We start from the raw sequence: 15,668 nt of genomic DNA on the forward strand, positions 1-15,668 counted from the left end.
CCCTGGCTGCAGCTCCCTTCCCTTGGCGCTACGATGCCCCTTGCTGGGAGGTCATCAGGAATTGTGCGAGCTTCTCGGCCGTCATCCCAGTGGCAGGGTTTAAGGCTACTCTCCTTGCCCCTCTCCCTTCTGGCTGGTTTTGCAGATATCAAGTCTCGTCCTACTTGAAGCCTGCGGCTTGTAGGTGGAGGGTTATCAAGCTGACCAAAGCTGATCACCGCTCATGGCAAGATGATTTCTGCAGGGTCCAGCTCATGGGTGTGAAGCTTCTGAGATGCTTTTCATCCCAGCAGGATCTAAAGGGACGTGGGGGAAGCTGGAGGTTAGCAGGATCTGCCCTCATCCAGGTCCCCAGCTGGGCTGGGCTTGGCTTGCATAGCAGCATTGATCATCACTGGCAGTCCCTCACAGTCCAGGATGATTGTCTCCTGTGATTGTCTTATCTGGGGATCTGGAGATGGCCGATGAGGCTGATCCGGGATCAACAGACTGCTGCAGCTCAGGCACGCATTTCCATGCGGGGTGGGCAGCTCTGGGTTTTTGCGACACGCTGCCTCTGCTGCTCCTGCTTTCCTGTTGTCATCGTGAGGTTTCAAAGCACTCCTGCTCCATTTGGGGCAGTCCCAGATGACAGTCACCCACACCTTCATGTCCCTGTTGAATTTTTTCAAGTTGGCCTTGAGGACATCTTGGAAGTGCTTTCTGGGCCCTTCTTTTGTGCGTGCACCTTGACTGAGCTGGGAGAATAAAACATGCTTTGGGAGTCTGGAGCCAGACATCTGAATGATGGGGCCGGCCCAGCGAAGTTGATGCTGGATGATCGTCACCTTGATGCTTGTGGCATTCACTTGGAAGAGGACGCTACCGTCGGTGCAGTATTGACATTGGCTGTTCCAACACTGCAGGCAATAGGGGAAACGGGCCACTGAGGTTTTAGCCAGGGAGGGGAAAGCCATTTGCACAGTCACAATTGTCACATTTCCTGACTGTGCCAAACTAAGACTTTCCTGAGGTGACAGCAATGTTGCTGCTCAGCTCCCATTTCAGCCCTGATGCTAGCAGCAGGGAAGAGCCCCAGGGCTTGTCTGCTGTTAGAACTACCTAACACATGTGCACAAGGGGTTGCAGTGGGAGGGGGGAAGGAGCTAAAAGTTCTCAAGTTTCTGTGGCTCCCTTGCTACTGGTCCAGATCCACATCAGTCTGGATAAAAGGTGTGGGAAACAGCTGAAAAATCTACCTCCCTCCTGCAGACAGCGGCAGGACAAGTGCTAACCTCAGCCTTCCTTGTCCAAAACTTGCCTGGGGCTCATTCCAGCCCATCCAGTTGATGTGCAACTTAGACATGCACAGCTTGGTACTCCTTCTTCCTTAAACCAGGAGCTCTGAAGGAGGGTTCAGGTGCATGGAGTGAGATCTGATTTGCACTTTTTTTCCTGATCTTCGGGGCTGAATCCATCTCAGCACCTCTCCCTGGAGTCCAAGGGTGTTCCTAGGAAGGAAGCGGTGGTCTCCAACCAGTTGTGGACAGATGTTCGGATCACAACAGCCACCACAACCGTTACACCCCCCGCCACCCCTCCATTTTTACTTTGCATCCGAGCAGCCAACAAGGGTTGAATGTGCATTGGCGCTGAGCAACTTTCTCACTCTTTAAGATTACCAGCAGCAACTTCAGGGGCACTGGCAAGAAATCCCCAGATGGAGATGGCTGGGCAAGGCCGCAGGTTAAGGGAGTGGGTCGCTGCCCCAGCTTCACCTGTGTTTTGGAGAGCAAGAGAAGTTCAGTAGCATCCATCCAGGACCATGCGCTAGTTCAAGGGCAATTCTGGACGACACGGAAAAGGCCTGTGTTACTACCCCGCGCCATTCACGGGCTAAGGGATAAATTAATACACACATTCTTGTGCTACAAAAGGTGCAGTCATTTGAATCAAAATCAATTTATTCTTCATGGTAATCTTCCAATGCATAGTACTGATCGTCTCCCCAGTTACATCAGAAATTGGGTCAGAAAGAAACCAAGAAAAAAAAAAATACAAAACCAAACATAATACACTATGTGTCTCAGAAGGTCTAAGGCACAAGAGAATCCAGCAGGCAGCGTCTGGAAAGCTTTAATTTTATTTGTCTAAAATACAAATATCTTTCTCGTGTCAGTAACTTCAATATGATAGGCCTGATGCACCCAAGAAAAAGGATGCAGTAGCTACAGAATTCAAAATACTGAAGGTATTTTTCTGGAAAGAAATTTATTCTGTTGTTCTATGCATTAGATATAACATTGAATCAAATTTCAGTTCATTGTAATTTCTTTACATCAGAACCTTTAAAGATTGGGACTAATAAACTGGTACTTGAAAAGTCTTTAAAGGAAATTCCTACTAATGTGTAGATAGGGTCCATAAAAAACATAACCAAGAATTTTATACACTTTATTAAAAGATCAAAAAATAAACAATAACAATATAGAAGTAACATACTAAAATGAGTAGCATTATGCACAGTTCTAAAGCACATACAAGCACTACAGCAATATAATGTGGCAAAAAGAAAAATAAATTCAAAGCGTACACCCTGTTGGTAGCAGTTGAGGGAATGAACTCTTGTGTTTTGGAGCTAAATTTTGCATTCGCCTAAGTCTGCCTGGATCTGTCGATGATATTTTAATTTGTTACAATTCCACAGGGTTAACGGTGTTGTTGGTTTTTGACATCTAAAACTACTTCATGAAATTAAGTTGATATCTGTCTAGTATTTCCCTTATTTTACGTTTTACCAGAAATGTCTATGAAAATAAGAATGTGCTTCCAATATCTACTTTACACAGTATAGTAATATTAATGTTTTATTTAAATTAAAAATTGTCAATTTACGAGAACATTCTCTTCTCGATTTTAGTGATTGCCTAAAATACATTTCTCTATTTATTACAAAAACGGTGATCTATTGTCAGGCGGTATAAAGAATGGGTTTGGGGGGTGGTGGTGGGGAAGGTTGCTTGTTCTGTTTTCATGATTTAAAATGACGTTAAAAAAAAAAAAGCTAATCCAAAAAAAATAAAAATCCCATCATCCAATCAAAGAATGGTCTTGTCATCCCCTCATCTGCTAGGATACAAAAGCCATGGCAACAAAATCATTTGGCTTCCACCACTATCAAATAGCATCTGTGTACAGTAATAAAGAACTGGAACCTTGTAATTCTGTGTCAGGTAATTCTCTCTGTTGTGTGTTTGGAAAAAATAACTTAGTTTTATTTAATAGTTGCGTTATTTTTGCATGTTTAAGTATCTCCTTTGAGAGGCATATACAGTTTCTTTTTTGATGATGGAGAGTGTGACAGTAAAGATCACTAGCAAAGATTTCAGCGGTGTTGGTCATTATGCCGGGGTCCACTCTCAGCCTAACGGAAAAGAGTTTCCCTGGCTGCGATTCATTTCAGATAGTGCAAATATCTTCCTTTAACCACCCCACAAATGAGAATGAGCTCAGTCATACAAACAACAAGCAGAGCCCCCAGGGACATGCACTTCTGCACCGGAGCGCATGACCTAGGCAACGACCGTGCCCACAAAAGAGCCAGTCTCTCCCAAATGTTTTAGCCTGGTGAGATATCCATGTCAGCCTAGCGTGGCTCTGAGCCCCGAGTCCGTCAAACCACGGGGGACCTCACCTGCTTAGGGCTGGGCAGGTGCACGAGGGCACCAGCTGGCCCAGTGACTCCAGCGGCCACGAGAGCCTTGAAGGCTGATGTGGCATTTCTTAGTCAGGCAAAGACCCCATCACTGCAGCCCCAGGAGGGAAGGTGCTTGCGGGGCAGAGGCGGAGAGGGGGAGATATGAAAAGTAATCAGGCATTGCTATGTGGCAGCACTGACTGGAGACGTTCGGGCTCAACAGGACCCAGCCATCTCATTTTGTGATTGGTGCTGCTCCTTGAAATGCTTTTGGGGGGGTTGATTTAGTCAGATCTAACTAAAAGCAGATGCCCTCCCACTGATACAATGGGAAGAGATCTCTCGGCAAGAAGAGGCCGAAGCATGTACATTCGGGTACTGTCCCCAGCCCTGAGAAGGCAACAAACAGGACGATTCTAGGGAGAGGCACCAAGACATTCCCCTCTGCTGGGGCCCAGCCACCGACTGCAGAAAAACAGCATTTCCAAGCACAACCCTTCTACTGACAATTGACTGTTTGACCTGGAAAACGATGCATTTGCCGTTCGCCACTGAAGGGCACAGGCAGCAGCCTCCCAGATGGTGCAAGGCTTGTCTTTGAGCTCTTACCAGCAGGCTGAGCTGGGAGTGGGGTCCTGTTATGCTGACAGCCCGCTCCCCACCCCAGAGACATCAAGGGGAGCTTCAGTGCAGGCTCCCATTCAGCAATACCTGCCGAGCCATTGGATTCCTGCATGCTTGGCCTTGGTTAAGAATAATAGGGATGCAAAATACCAACCCGATCGGCAGGCAGTTGGCAGCCTCTGCCCAGCCTCTTGGACACTGCCCCTCACTGCTGCCGCCCTGCTGTTCTGCAAGCACTTCTGCAAGGAGTGGGCGTGCAAGACTCCCTGGCACGTAGCAATGCCCAACTGTACTGGGTTATGATGGTGGCAATGACCAAAAGAGATTGGGGAGGAGAGATGGGGAGGGTGGTTTGGCACACCAAAGAACCCGTGCACAAGCAACTGCAAGTGGAGAAGAGTGGGATATAGAAAAGCCTCGCTCCCAGGACCCCCCTTGCCCACCTCTATGAGAGTCCATCGCTTGCGCTCATCCAGACCCTGCACAGACGGAAACCCAGACTGAGCCCCGAGGGGGTCTGTCCCCCCGGGAACCTGCTGCACCTGCTGGGCTCTTAAGTGATTAGGGACGATTTCCTGTGCATTCTCCAACTACCTTTCCCCCCCACGGAGGCAGCTGAAAAGATGATGCTGAGCTGCCGTCCACGAGGACAGCACAGGGCATCAGCTCAGCCAAGGAACAGGGGGACATTTTGCAGGAGCAGAGCTGCTCTGGGCTCAGGAGCACATATGGGGACTTCCTCTGCCTCTCCCTGAAGCCCTGTCAAAAGGCAGTAGGCCAACAGCAGGGCAGCAGCCAGCGTCTGTGGTCCCGCATTCAAACCCGGCAGGCAAACGGCGATCTGTCCACCCCTGGGCTGGCCTAGCCGGACTCCCGTCAGCATAACAGGACCCTTCCCCGTGATCAGCATCTCCTGCTCATTAGCACAAACACCAAGGCAGCTCCAGCAGCAGAAGGCGAATGACCCGGTGCCATCTCAGTGCTCGCCTTGCTGTGACCCACCAGCGCTCTCTCCAATTTCACACGCCACGTGGATAAAAGCACAGCAATTGGCTGCCCTTCGGTTTCCCACTCATTAAACACTTCCTGGGATGATACCTGCCTAAGGCAGCTAAAAACTGCATTGGCCAGAAAGGGGACTAAGTGCTAGCAGCAACGTGCGGCCGTGGCCGCTTCGGAGAGGACGCGTGCGCTTATCAAAGGCATGATCCGGAGCGCGTCTGAGAACGTAAGCTGATACCAAAGCAATTAAAATCTTTGCTAGTGACCTTACTCATTAATTAAGTACTGTTTCCCATTTTCTGTGCTGCAGGTTGAAGCTGACCTGTTATCAGTCTGCTGTATAGTAAGCTATGGCAAACTACAAAGCTTTTACAACAGCAAAGCAACATCATGCTTTCAGATAAGTTTTATAGCAAAAAACTCCTCCTTTTTCAAAGCCTTAGTAATACCTATCTCTTTTACAAACTTTTCCTGTATTATTACAGACTTTTTATATTCAAAATAAGTTCCAAGGATTTCTTTCGTGGACTATGTACATAAGTGCAAAAAAGGTGTGTCTCACACATTCGTACACTAACTGAATCAGTTTAACTGCAGCATATTTGTATCTTCAACACTGTTACGGGGTCATTCCACAGTATTTTTCTTATGTACAGTTTTTGCTAATATAAATTAGTATTAAAATATCCATATGTTATTATTTAGCCCTGATTTTAACAATCATGTGAGCATTCGATTTCAGGAGAAAAAAAAATTGCAGGCAGAGCTACAGGACTTAACCCGGTTAATTCTGAATACACACAATGCTAATAACATGAAATGAAATAAAGACCAGTTAATATATTGTAAATGCAGGCTGTTTTGTTTCAAAAGCTAAAATACTGTGGAATAACCCTAGCCACACAACAATTTCTACAAGCTATAAAACCTGACTCTAAATCCATGTGTTGTAAACTTCTTGACTGAAAAAGTGACATAAAGACACAAATTCAGCTTTCACATGGGACTTTGGGATTTTAAAAATATTCAATCATATCTTTATCTGACAGTATCGAACTGTACCTTTAACAAGCTCATACTGTTACACATCACTTTTAATTTACATGTGAAAATTTCACAAATAATGTATACAAAGGTAGCCATGTTGTAGTTTTGTTGCCATAGCAACAACAACTTAATATAATTAGTTAACAATGAATCTATCATTGTAGGAGTTACATACAAAGTTAATTTTGTTCTTAAACTGTAAACTATACAAACTAGTTATGGACTGTATTCTATACCTTATCATGCTTCAGTGTTGGTTTAGAATATAACTAAATGGGTTGAATACATGTATTAAAAATCTTAATCTTTCTCTAACTCTCCTTCAAAATTAAATTCATTAGTTACTAAAGATATCAAAAAAAGCAATAATGAAAACCTTAAAAACTAATGGTAAAGAAATGAAAATAGATGACATGAATTAACGCGTTGATGCCTTTTTAACAATGTGTCGTAACTATATTTACATTTGCATCAGGCTATCAACTAATTTTTTTTAAAGTTATTACAGTCTTTAACATACAGTATATACTCTAAGGCCTTCACCAGGCACATGGTAAAATCAGGTCAATATCAAACTAAATCCATTCAACAGGAATGGGAAATTAGATTTTCCTCATAAATTTCACCTTTTTTTTTTTTCTTTTTTTCAATTTTCATGTATGTGAAATGTACAAGGGATAAAAAAAATGAGGACTCCAGTTTCTCAATCATTCTGTGTACTCGCACGTCCTACAGCCTGTGCTACTGCGTTGCGGAGGAATACAGGAGGGTGGGACCACGCTCGATCAGATCCCCGCGCCTCCTCCGTCTGACCGGACGCAACCGGCAACAGTCACGTATTCCCGTGCGTTGTTCTGTTAAGCGTTTGTGCAGTGGAAGTCATTTTCACTGGACTCTACCTGGCGTCGTTGTAGCGGGCTGTCTGTCGAGAGCACCCCGCTACGGGAAGGGAGAGCGTCCCGCCAGCCACCTACGGAGCACGAAGTTCCTGTTTTTGCAGAGCGCCGACTCGGCCAGGCTGCGCCGTCCGTTCGTGAACACCCCGAGTGCAGCGTGACACAACACTTATGGCAAAGAGAAAAGTGCTTCAGAGCGTTCAGGAAGGGAGCGGAGCCGGCGGCTGGGGAGGTAACGATTTCTATTGCATCGCCGATGCAAAAATACAAAGTCAAAAATCATCAGCTAGAAATCTCCAACTCAAAAACATGGTTGATTGTGAAATCATGTTTCCAATTACTAAAAACACTATACTTAACAAAAATAATCTTAATAGTTTTATGAATCCATTTTATTTTAAATCCCTCTTTTATTGTCTGCTTATGTTACAGTTTAGTAGTAGTATTTTTTTCTTCTTATTGAAACTACTAACAACCTTTTCTTTTTTTTGAAAATGATCCATCTCAGCTTTCATTTTCCCTCTGCATGACCCGTTTTATCCAAGTTTCAGCATTTCTTGCATATTGTTTGCATAAGGCTGAGAGAAATGGACAAAGAGAAATAACTTTGGATAAATAAAAAATATAGGTTCATGGAAAGTGGGAAGCTTATAAAAATGTCACTAAAATAATATTGATTTAAACAAACTTACATACATCTCTTGTCAAATAAAGGATGAAATCCATGCTTTCATGACATTTATTTAGAGTCACTAACGAGCTTGGTGACTTTGTAATAGAATGCATCTATTTAGGAAATTTATAGTCTGGCGACTGGTTTTCTTTCTTGAACAAAGAAAATTAGATCAAGTCATTGCACAACTAGTTTAAATAGTGCTACCTCAAAATGGCATTTTTGCCGAGATTGTTTTGAATTTGGTGAAGTTTTAGTGCTTCAAGCTTTTCTTTCCTTAAACTCATTTACAAATGAACTCTAAATTTGCCAGCAATATAAAAACTGTTGTGGCACCTAATATAACTACCCTGAACATCCCTCATTGGACCTCTTTACTAAAAAATAATCCTTAAATGTTTTTTTTTTCTTTTCAGTGCTTTAAATGTGACGTGAAAACAGCTGTATTCTAGGTTTACATTCTATGTACATCTATGCCAGATGTTTAAGTAGTTAAATAAAATAGGAGGTTACATCAAAGTGTCAAGATATACAAAAATCCATTTAGCACTGAAAAAGTTCCAACCTCCTTTAACTCATAAAGCCATTCAAGCTTGAACGCATCCTTCCTGGCTTCAGAAGATCAGGTCTGTTCTTTGTTGAGGCACTGGCACATGTTGTGCAAAACCCATTTTGATACACAAATAATTTCAAACAGGAAGTACTCAAATCCACTTTTTCCACTAACAATGTTATGATTCTGGGAAACAGAAACTCGGTGGTTAAAAAGAACAGGTACGCCGTGGCCAAAAGACACAGGAGTAGCTTATTTCAGGCAATACTGTGTATGCTTCGAATGCTTAAATACATACGGACATGAGCAAATGTCAACACATGAAGCTTAGCGGCTACTGTCCTCTGTCCCTCAAAATGAGAGACTGTGGGACCTAAACCTGTTCAACCTTCACAAGCGAAGGCTGAGGGGGGACCTGGTGACTGTCTATAAACTCACTGGGGGGGACCAGAAGGGTTTGGGAGAGACCTTGTTTCCCCAGCCCCCCCGGCATAACAAGGAGTAATGGGCACAAGTTGTTGGAGAGGAGGTTTAGATTAGACATCTGCAAGAACGACTTCACAGTTCGAGCGGCTAGGAGCGGGAACCAACTTCCAAGGGAAGTGGTGCTGGCTCCTACCCTGGGGGGCTTTAAGAGGAGGCTTGATGCCTACCTGGCTGGGATCATTTGAGTCCAGTTTTTTCTCCTGCCCAGGTGGGGGGTCGGACTTGAAGATCTACAAGTTCTCTTTGACCCCACTTCTATGATTCTATGATGATTCTATGAAAAACCCTGATCCAGAACCCAGTGCTGCACGTGGAGAGCTGCCGTGGACTCAGGACCTGACCACCGGGCTCTCCACAGTCCTGGGGTGATAAGGAGCCCGTCAGGCTGTGCACATCCCAGGTGGATGGCCACGCAGATGGTGGCCTGCACAGAGGCACGTCAGCTGTCCCTAACATGCACCTGTACTGTGCCTCCTTTCTCGTTCATGTTTGCAAATGTCTATCGAGGGTACAGGGATGGGGCAGGGGAAAATCCACGACATGGATGGCAGGTGTCAAGATGAGGGTACAAGGCAGCTGTCAGCTCCTATAATGCTCGTGGACTGCCAGGGGAGTGCAGGGGGGCAGTCCGCAAACCCAGGATGGTGAAAGCCCGATCCTGGGATCTCTCAGCTCTGCTCCCCTCAGTGGAGCATGCCAGGGTGACTTTCTGCCAAGCCTTTACCCTCCCAAAATAAGGACAGGCTCCATCGTCCTCCAAGGGGAAGCCCGAGCTCTGGCCTGAAGCATCCAACATGTAAGAAAGCCAAATCACAACTCTCATCCTAAGCTTGGCATGGTCGCAGCAAGGCTATCACTGTCCTGGGGCTTCCCTCTTCTCATCTCACTGTCAAAGATCACTGGTTCCTTCTACTCGCTTCTCCTTGCATTCCCTTAACCATTCTCCTCTCTGTCCTTGCTGCTTCCACGTTTCAGCTGATTCAGGCCAAGTCCATCTCTGGTATCCCTCCACTGAGGTTGGTGAAGCTGTGCTAGAGATGAATTCAGCTCTCATCTCCCCCCATAGCCAAGCCACCACCTCTTCCTAGCAGTACAGGTAGTCGGCAACTCAGCAGCATGACTGTCCATGCGGTGCAGGGGGGTGGGGTAGAAAATCAGTAATTTTGCTCAGTTCAATGGGGAACGGAGGTATTGGCAATTAGCCCTTGCTGTGTGACCAGTGTCGGTCTTGATCAAGCAAAGAGGTCATCTGCTGATCCAGGGAACGATATATTTTTTGGGTGGGGGTTGGAAAATCTGGGCATGGTGAAGTGATAGGCTTGGATGTTCCTTTTTTTCTTCTTCTTTGCAAGTCTGTTTTAATGGTCTAGAGCTCTTGGGAAACAGCCCTGCCTCAAGGACACGTTATCAGCACATGCCAATGGAAAGCCGCAGAAAACCTGCACAAAATTTGGGGCGGGGATTTTGCAGTACAGTTTTGCACGATGCCATTTGTGGTCTCGCCTTCCACGGGCAGAGCCGGGGGCTTTTAATTTGCATATCAGAAAATCGACGTTTGCCGTCACCAGCCTGGGTTTGCTGCGACTGGGGGAGGTGGGTCTGTGGGTGACTCAGGTGTTTGGTCTTTTTGGCTGGGAATGCAACTTCGCATTCGTCCCGCTGTCTCCCATGTTTGCCTGGGGTTTTGACTGCACCACTGAAGTTGGGAGGAAGATTGTGCGGCACTTGCAGCTGTGGATGGCACTTGGCTGAGCAACAAAACTTCAGGCTTCCTTACTGTCCACAATCTGAGTACATCTCCCCCCGTAGCTGATACTTAACTGCTATATTGAACATATTTTTCTTCCTTTTCTGACCATCAAAGTTTCCTCTTCAGGAAACTGGAATCAGCTCGCTTGACTGGACCCCTGATCTGAGCTAAACCGACAGCTATCCCTCCATAGTGCTGGAACAGAAAATTTTGGGGACTCTTTCCAAAGGCAAATTTTCACTTGTAAAAGAAGCCGTTTAAAATGAGCCACTTCAGTTGATTTAAAAGCAGCCAAAATATAGAAAAGATCCGAACATTCTTGTGTCATGTTTTTCAAGCACGTTATTCCTGTTTCCCACTATAACATTTTTAGTTTAAAAAAACCCCATAAAATCTACAGTATATGAAAACTTAAGACATAACAATAATGAAAAAAATGGTATTGAGTATACTTGATAATGATGTACACTTTAAAACAAATCAATAGACTATGATGTAAACAAAACAGTAAGATAACACTTTAAAAACGAGACAAACATTTATCCATCGATAGTATACAGTAAACCAACAGTCCACTGTGCAGATGCACTTATCATGATGGTAGTCATAAAATGATTAAATGTGTTAAAGTAATGTGTTATAAAAGTCTATTATAATTTTCTACTTGTATATCTCATATAACAGAGCGCTGTTTGTTAATTGTTTCTATAGTGCTTTTTTTTTCTTTTTTTTTTCTGACATTCCCATTGATCAGTTTTTGGTTAACATGTAGGCTGCAACAGGCTTACTGTAGAGGTGGTAGAGGACGAAAGGAGGGAAGAGGGGATATATACAGAAAGGCCATGTGCAGTTCCCCACTGAGAAGTCCTAGTACTCCGTAATTTTACTGTTCACAAATTTCAACGTGGTCGGCTGGAGGAGGAACAAAAACAAGGAGTGAGAAACTGGAAATAAAAACACGTCATGCTTTTTTGTTCTCTTTATAACTTCCACTGAGCTACGAAGACACGGTGCACACGCGCTTTCTGCCAGCGTGGGGGGAAGACACAATGTTTTGTTCGCTCAATGCTCTGATTGCAAGTGAAACGGCTAATACTTTGGGCTTTGTGCTTTCAATGGGCTCCATAAACGCTGACAAAATGATCTGCAGCCAAAGCCTGTGAAAGAGCGAGGGGGCTGACACGAGTCTTGTTTCAGAGATGAGGCAGTCGTGGGCGGGGGCTCCATTGTGCAAGCCACGCTAGTCTCCTACTGAATTCAATGAGCGCTGCGGATGCTTGGCAAATCTGGTTACAAGGGACATACCACAAGCCATGCAGGGAAGTCCGATGGGAGACAACATTAGAGTCAGGCCTGCTTTGAAAATCCCTCCTGGAAAGCTTTGGCCCTACAGCCTTGCGGTGCCTGCCTGACACGGAGTGTGGGCATACGTCCACCTCAGCAGAAGCCTGTTTAGGTGCATCGGGTGCTTGGGTGAACTATCCTTCACATCCACCTACACTTCAGGGCAGTGTCACTTCCCAGAGGGCATCCTTTGCAATGCTGGTGAATCCTACTTATCCAGCCACGCACAAAGCTGCAAGCATTTCAGTGATCCCCTGCACTTCTCTGCTGGTGCACACTCACGACAGAGAGCCTTGCTTATTTGGTGTCCAGGTTGTAGCTGCATTGGTCTAGAGGCAAAAGGAATCAAAATTCATGGACGAGATGATCTCTTTTATTAGACCCACTACACATTTGCAAACAAACTCTTGTATTTGTTTGCAAATATCTAGTTGGTCTAATAAAAGATATCGCCTCTTCCATGAGTTTTGATGCCTTTTGTTTAGTTATGCTTTCCGAGCAGACCAGGAGGCTCCCCTCAAGCTGCGAGATGCAGGGAGAGCTTTCCTGAGTAAGGATGGATCAAGAACCTGCTTCAGCCTTTCCCTGAAGCGAGGCCTGCGCTCAGTACTGCTCAGTACTGATGGCACAAGTCTGGGAACAAATTTCCCAGCAAAAGGAAGCAAATTTAAAAAAAAAAAAAGGCATACTGAAAAAAAAAAAGAACATTAAAATTAATGCCAAGGATTTTTGAGGAGGAGGTACAGTTCTCCCTCAATGCAACTGAACTCGCACCAGGTGGGACCTGCCATATTGCACACGTGACTGTGTCGGGTGTTTCAAAACTGCAACATGCAACATCGTCACTAAGGCAGCGATCGTGGCCACAAGGCAGGCGCTAACAGGGATGTGCAGACCTGATTAGCGAGCCATCCACATCTATTACTTAAATCAGCAGAAATAAGGGGCATGAGTTCACGCCAGCTCTTTAAGAACGGGTTTCCAAATTCATTTCTAGCGCTTAGACAGAAGCATTTCCTTTCATATTTGACCTCAGCAAAATAATAATAAAAAAAGGAATCACGTATCGGCACATGAAATAACTTCCATCAGCCCAGTCTGTTGACCCCCTTCCTTTTTAATTAACTGAGCTGTACTTTAAGTCTCTTGGTGTTATAAGCACAGTGAAGAACTGAAAACCCATTGGGATTTTCTCTCATAAATATGTGCCAATACATACAAGACGCAGAAAGTGAGAACAAGAGCTCCAACTGTGAAGCTATATCATGCAAATCCAGACAAACGCCAGTGTCCTTCACTATTGCCCGCAGCTTTCAGGCCAAACTTTATAGCGAACAAGAAGTTTTACATATCCCCAAGACTGGCCAAGTCCTGAGCTGGGGTAAATTTGCCCAGCTGCACTGAAACCAGGAGAGCAAGGCTGGCTGACAGCACCTGATGATGCATGGGCCTGTTTACCCAAGTAAAGGAATTATGCTCCTAGCAGCAACCTAAAACTTACTTAGACTTTTTATCTGGCTCCTGTTGGCAAAATACTCTCTCTTGAGCAGCACAGACCCCACAGCACAATTTTGGGGCCATACTCTGGAATTTGCTAGGTCGTTGGGAATGGTCCAGTACAAAAGCGGCAGTGGGGACCGTGGGGGTTTCACGCTGGAAAGCAGGCATTTTAGATGATGCACAAACAACTGTTTACCATAAACGCTAGGCGCAGACCTTCCCCCTGCCCCTCGGCCGGTGAACGAGTAGGTCGAAGCTGCCCACTGAGAAGACAAAGTGCCTTCCTACAAAGACATCAACAGCAGATATCAAAATGGAAAAAAAACTTACTGTTCTATTGGAAACTTCTACATCTGTGAGACAAACATGCTGCTGCTCAGTTCATCTACTGATAACTGGGATATCTATGGCAAAGAAAACAGATCCCATTAAAATGTTTCCCTGAGAACATTCCAGTCATTCTCCCCTCAGCGCTTGTTTAAGGTTAGTCAATGCACATAATCCCTGGGAAAGCAGGATTTTAGAGGGCGCGGACCATTCCCAGGATCTCTCTCATTTTACAGGCATAAATAGCAATGCAGTCACATCGTTATTGATGCCTGGTGGTGTACATGGTGATTGTACTTGGGAGTCCAACTCCATAGACTGTAAGGCAGAGAAATGCCCTGTAAATTGCCAGTTGGGAAGAAGGGGTATCCCTTTTGCAAGCCACGCGTAGCCATACAGTAATGCAGCCCCGGAGTGAGGTGACCGGTCCATTATTAGCAGGCCCGTTGCACCTGAAACTACAAAAAAGGCTGAGAACAAGCACAGCAATACCAACTGCAGGTAGCAAAGCATTTGCAACAGGCCAATTTGATCCCAGTCCTTCTTTAGGCAAAATTCCCATTGCTTCCCTTAAAACCGTGTCTCCGCCTGAAGGGAGAAGACTCCAGGACTCGCCCTCTGAAATGATCAGGGTACTGTATGGCAATCGGTGGGTGGTGGAGTAAAGTGATACCCGCTTTTCCTGGGGGTGGCTCTGAACTCGAGCCCAGTGAGGCACTAAATAAAAATGCTGACATTATAATTGGAAAACCCCCCCACAACATTGCCCGAATCTCTACTCTGGCCTAATACAAAGAAGTTTGTGGTTTATGAAATATCAGGAAGCATTCCTAGAATAAAGATTGTGCGTATACAGTTCAGGACTGGTGTGGAATCAGCAATCATGGTTTAATACCTTGCGAGCAATGTTTTGGACAGGATCGTACCTAGGCAAACATGCATGAAATCCTTTAAATTCATGGCACTGGCGAAACAGCACACAGATTGTATATGCCGCATTGTCTATATGAACTATAGGCACTGAGTACCGGAGGGATGGATGATGCGCTCCTGGTTCAAAGAAGCCTGAACTCTGCCCCGCTTTATGTTAGGATCCAGTCTTAGTTTTTCCCTTCCGCTTTCCAGGACGTGCCAAAATACCGTGGGAAAGCATGGTATTTCTGGCTGGGACGGAAAGCAGAACGGCCACCAATCTGGTACGTCTTTCCGTGCGAGTTTTGCAGCCCCGTTTTGCAAGACTCTGGAGGCTCGGAGAAGCCAGATGCCCTTCGCTGGACGTGACCTCGAACTCCGGATCACCCATCCCCGGGTGACTCAAGCGCCGCCCGGCGCAACGAGCCGATGCCCCCTCACCAATCCCAAAAGTATACATGCTGCCTTGCTAGCGGCCCGATCCTGGGCAGGGTGGAGTGCCTTGCGGGAGACGCCGAGCACCCTCCGCCCCTCGAGAAGACGGAGGGAGGCAGAGCAGCTCGGGACCTGGCGCAAGGTGCTCTGCGCCCCGCAGGATCCGGCCGGCGTACCGTTCGTCTAGCTCTGCACACGTGAAAGAAAGCTATTGAAAGGGCAAACCTGATTGGCCGTAGCTGTTGCAGCGAAGGGGACGCTGGTGGCAGGTGTTGTTGCTGCAGACACAGTGGTGGGCGTAGCACCGTGCATCATGGGCACTTTCAGTAGGGAACCATGGAAGCGACATACGGGAGGGTGGAGCATTTATGTAACCATGGCAACATGTGGTGGATTTTTGGGGAAAGTTTCACCTCAGATACAGTGTGCATCAAGACAAAAAG

The 15,668-nt window shown here is 45.7% G+C and overlaps 1 protein-coding gene across 8 annotated transcripts in view; it reads right to left on the reverse strand.

The window, feature by feature from the left end:
• Positions 1-11,132: 11,132 nt before the first annotated feature.
• Positions 11,133-15,668, reverse strand: part of MBNL3 (muscleblind like splicing regulator 3) — a 107,871-nt gene continuing 103,335 nt past the window's right edge. For 7 of the 8 annotated variants that reach the window (XM_019521278.1, XM_019521281.1, XM_019521280.1 and 4 more), the window contains 3 exons: positions 15,451-15,545; positions 13,882-13,955; positions 11,133-11,619 (listed from right to left, as the gene is read on the reverse strand). In XM_019521278.1, coding sequence (XP_019376823.1) covers positions 13,899-13,955; positions 15,451-15,545 — 152 coding nt within the window. In that variant the 3' untranslated portion in view covers positions 11,133-11,619; positions 13,882-13,898. The remainder of the gene's footprint in view (positions 11,620-13,881; positions 13,956-15,450; positions 15,546-15,668) is intronic. The other variant, XR_002098265.1, reaches the window with a different exon arrangement.

The sequence above is a fragment of the Gavialis gangeticus genome, unplaced genomic scaffold, assembly GCF_001723915.1.
Source record: "Gavialis gangeticus isolate Ggan-Ray unplaced genomic scaffold, GavGan_comp1, whole genome shotgun sequence".
NCBI lineage: Eukaryota > Metazoa > Chordata > Crocodylia > Gavialidae > Gavialis > Gavialis gangeticus.